Source organism: Hibiscus syriacus, unplaced genomic scaffold, assembly GCF_006381635.1.
Source record: "Hibiscus syriacus cultivar Baekdansim isolate YM2019G1 unplaced genomic scaffold, ASM638163v2 tig00113156_pilon, whole genome shotgun sequence".
In the NCBI taxonomy this organism is placed as follows: domain Eukaryota; kingdom Viridiplantae; phylum Streptophyta; class Magnoliopsida; order Malvales; family Malvaceae; genus Hibiscus; species Hibiscus syriacus.
The window spans coordinates 361577-366083 of NW_024063446.1; the positions used below are offsets into that span (position 1 = coordinate 361577).

At 33.7% G+C, this 4507-nt stretch overlaps 1 protein-coding gene across 1 annotated transcript; it reads left to right on the top strand.

Annotated features, from left to right (window-relative positions):
* The first annotated feature begins 1672 nt into the window (after nt 1–1672).
* On the top strand, nt 1673–3000 carry LOC120186040 (LIM domain-containing protein WLIM2b-like). The gene is made up of 5 exons (XM_039190098.1): nt 1673–1887; nt 2021–2111; nt 2379–2401; nt 2474–2563; nt 2653–3000. Exons 1-5 carry the CDS (start codon nt 1753–1755, stop codon nt 2920–2922), a joined length of 609 nt encoding a protein of 202 aa, XP_039046029.1. The 5' UTR covers nt 1673–1752; the 3' UTR covers nt 2923–3000.
* Nucleotides 3001–4507: the final 1507 nt, after the last annotated feature.

Genomic DNA, 4507 nt, shown 5'->3' on the forward strand with positions numbered 1-4507 from the left:
TTCAACCGACTGATGCTAAAGTCAGGTTTGCATCAGAGGACTGAACGTGACAAGGGGTTATAAGAACAACCACGAGGCTAATAAAACATCTTTTCTATTTGGTTTGTTACACACCAGCGATGTCGGGTTCTTCGATTCCAATGGATACTGCATCCTGCAGGTCGGATCAAAGAGCTCATTAACCGATTTAATGCTGAAAAACTCGTAATCTTTCACAAATTTTTGTTCGGTTTGTTCACTTGAATTGAATTTTGGTGAGAAAATTTCACCGATTTAGGTAGACGCAGTGCTGCTGGCTCATCCCCATCTTCCACAAGCAGTTTCCTTTGGTGTTCATGATGAAGAATACGCTGAAGAGGTAAAGAAATCGTCTCCTTTCATGTCAAAAAGAACCGTTCCCATCTAAACAAATGAAACCCATTGTGGAAAAATATGATTTTTTTTGGATTGATCATTGATGTTATGCTTTTGTCTCTAACACAGTCTTCTTCCTCTGTGGTGTTTGTTTGTTCCAAATGTGTAGATAAATTGTGCAGTGATTCCAAAGGAAGGAGTAAGCTTGAAAGAGGAAAAAGTCCTGCAATTTTGCAAGAAGAATCTAGCTAGTTTCAAGGTCTCAAAGAAGGTTTTCATCATCGATTCAGTGCTGAAAACCGCCACCGGAAAAATCCAGCGGAGGATCGTGGCAGAGCATTTCTTAGCTCAGATCTCAGCTGCCAAAGTTCCCAAATTTGGAGCTTGATTCACCATTCTTTGCTTGGTGACAAGGATCCGGTTATTGTTTAATTTATAGGTGCTTCCAATTCTACATATGTTGTTTCACAGCCGAACGTTCAAATTCATAGGTGCTTCCAATGCTGTAAATAATGGACCTACTAAAATTGTTGTTTACCAAATTTACATGAATGTCTTTTAAAAAGTTATCTCATTCCAGTTAGCTCTATTCACAAACGTCAAGATTCGAATCATTTACCTTGCTTAACGGACCTAGTGTCTCATCTCAGTAGACCAACTGGTTGTTAGTTATTTAAAATCTTTCTTATTTATTAAAAACACATACGTAATTGTTTTAATACTAACTTCTCATATTTCAAAACTATATATTTAAAGTTTAATTTTTATTTCATTTTAATTAGTACCTTAAAAACTTTAGTTTTGGTTTCATTTTCGTACCCGTTCAAAATTTAACGTTAAATTTGGGGAAAAAATGAAAGTTTAGGTACTAAAATGGACCAAAAATGATAGTTTTTAGGTACTAAATGCTTTAAGTTTTAACGGTAGATACTAAAATGAATTAAAAACTAAGTGAAAGGCATGATTTAAAAAAAATGAAAGTTTAGGTACTAAAATAGACTAAAATTAATAGTTTAGGTACTAAATGCATAGTTTACCCATGAAATAATTATCCTATATATATATTAACTTGGTCAGCAAACAACCATGGAAACAAGGTGCTATTCTTAGTGTGTTAGATATGGGATGGACCTTGGATTACGTACCCTTAGCAGGTGTCGATTCATATCATCCACTCATCCTTCTTCCCCAAACTCTGCCTGTTTTTTCAACACTTACTAATTAAAGCAAGTTTGCATGCCATGACCCCGAGTCGGATCGCTTCCCTATATCAATGCTTCGAGATGAAGCCCCATCAACTCATCCCTGTTGTCTTCCACAAACCCTTTTCTGTTTCTTCTTCAAATTCATTTTCACTCTCTTGCCATCTGCGCCTAAGATTTTCACCGGAGAAGGAAGATGGCATTCAGTGGGACAACAGAGAAATGCAGGTCCTGTGATAAGACAGTTCATTTCTACGATATGATATCCGCCGATGGAGTCCCTTATCACAAGACTTGCTTCCGGTGCACTAAATGCAATGGACTTCTCGTGGTACGTATGTGCGTTTATGTCGATGATTAAACCGACGAATTATGATGATTTGAGGAAGATATATAATTCGATGAACTTTGTGGTTTGATCTGGTATGACAATGGAGATCACAGTTCATTATGTTTTTAAACAGATGAGCACCTATTGTGCTAGGGATGGAGTCCTTTACTGCAAGCCTCACTTTGAGCAGGTCTGCAAGGCGACCGGCACTTATACATCCAAAGGTTAGATTCATATTATCAAATAAATAAAAATATTCGCATTTAACATAATTACGGCCAGCACGAACCAAACGACCTCGGTGGGAAAGGAATTGTTGTTATTATTTGAGGTATTGGGTTCGAGCACCAGGAATGTCAGGGATGTAAGCGCTCAATGTCAAACAGCTGAGAATTATCTATGAATAGATATATTACCTTGTACTTACCCAAATTAATAAAAAAAAACATAATTACGGCTAACCATGTTTTTATTTATTTATGATTTTTCAGATAAACCTAAGCCAAATGGACTGGTAAACTCGAAACTTGGTTAAAACTTTGTATTATTCACCATGTTGGGTATAAATATACATATTATTTTACAGCAAAGGGCTCCAAGCAAAGTTGCAGCCATGTTCTCAGGCACTCAAGACAAATGTGGAGTCTGCAATAAAACTTGCTACCCATTGGAGAAGGTCTGGTGTTTAGATTATTATTTTTAGTTATTCGACCTAAATTCATACATGAATACAAAGATGTGATCGGAGAAATTAATTAATCGCAGGTGACCGTGGAAGGAGAAATATATCACAAGAACTGCTTCAGGTGTGCTCATGGGGGCTGCTTTCTTACGACATCGTCATATGCTGCATTAGATGGCTTCCTCTACTGCAAGCACCATTTCTCCCAGTTGTTCAAGGAGAAAGGCAGTTACACTCACCTCACGAAAACAACTTCGATGAAGAAAACTGCGGACGGAGATGGAGGCGAGTCCGATCACGAAGCCGAGAGCACCGAAACCGAGGCTCAAACGGCTGGGGAAGATCACCAATGATGGAAATACTTACACACTTGAACCTTCATGGGAGATTGTGCTTTAAAATCTCATTATTTTGCTGTTTGGTCTTTGTTTTCTTATATAAATAAACTTATATTTTTCGACCGTCTCGTGACCATGTTCTGAACTCTTTTACACGAAGATTTTAGGAGATTTTGTTTTGTTTTAAGCTTATATTTGTTTTAATGTCATGATAAATAATATGAACTATATTGTTTGTAATTATAATTATATTTGTATTCGAAATTTTTAAATAATAATAAATGAATAATTAAAAAATGTTACTCTATCAATAAATCATGTACAATAGCCTTCGTGCATTCAACGATAGTGAAACTTGTTGGTCAAGGTGTACTAACTTGTTGGTCAAGGTGTACTAACTTGTTGGTCAAGGTTGAGTATCCGTGATCGAGTTTTCTCGCACACGATAAATGTTTTTCCCCCATGCCATTTTCTCTGAAATGTAAGGGAAATGGGTAAATCACAACCATAGTCCTTGAACGTTCCCTAGGTTTAGTAAAAAGGTTATAAATTTACTAAAAAAATAATTTGGGTTCAAATTGAATTGAATTTAAAATTTAATGATTTGGTCAAAATTAATACTGGGATTCTTTAAAATGATCCAATAACTACCGTCACGTATTAATAAAATTTTCAATATGTATTTTTATTTAAATTTTGAATCGTTTTAATCTCAAAGTTTTGTATTAAACTTTCTTTTGATAAATTTATTATAAATATAAGGTAATATATGTTTAAATACTCTCAATCATTTGACAATGAACGTTCATACTCCTGCATACACAGTACTCGAACTTAAAACCAAAAAAGATAATAATAAATCCTTTAACTAATGAGGTCACTTGATCCGTGCAAGTTTCATATTAAATTTATCAAATACATGGATTTCATATGATTATTGAAATAAAGTTTGGCAAGTTAAGGGATGAGCATGTAATCTGATTCGATCCTACAGGGTTAGATTTTTTTATATAGAAAATTTGAATTAAATAAAATTGAGTTTGAGTTTAAAATGAAAAATCTTTGAATTCCTTATATAGTTATGAATAATTATAATGATTTCATATCTCTATAATTTTTAATTAAATTTTTAGAATTATATATATACACACCCTGTTGTTGTTGAGTGCCACCATCCACTATAAGAAACTTTTTGAAAAGGTACCACTAGCTTATGCTTTTACCATTTCAAACACTGCATCAAGGATTGATTCAACTTTATATAATTATCATGTCTCACGTTCTAGAGACTAGAAAGTAATACAAATTATTTATAAAGATGATAAATTGTAATAATATCATATTAAAAATTTAATAATATGTTTTGAAATTTAGAAAAAAAAACAACATTATACATTTAATAAATCTGTATTTTAGAAAAATAATGATCTCATGATAATAATAATAAAAAAAAGGATAAGTAGAATTTTATATATCCAAAGGAAGCAACAAGCTGCTACAAAATCAAGGCAAATAGCCTAAACCAGTCCCCAATTTAAACATAATCTCCTATTTACATCATCTACCCTATTCATGGAACAATTATACAATTTAATTCGAA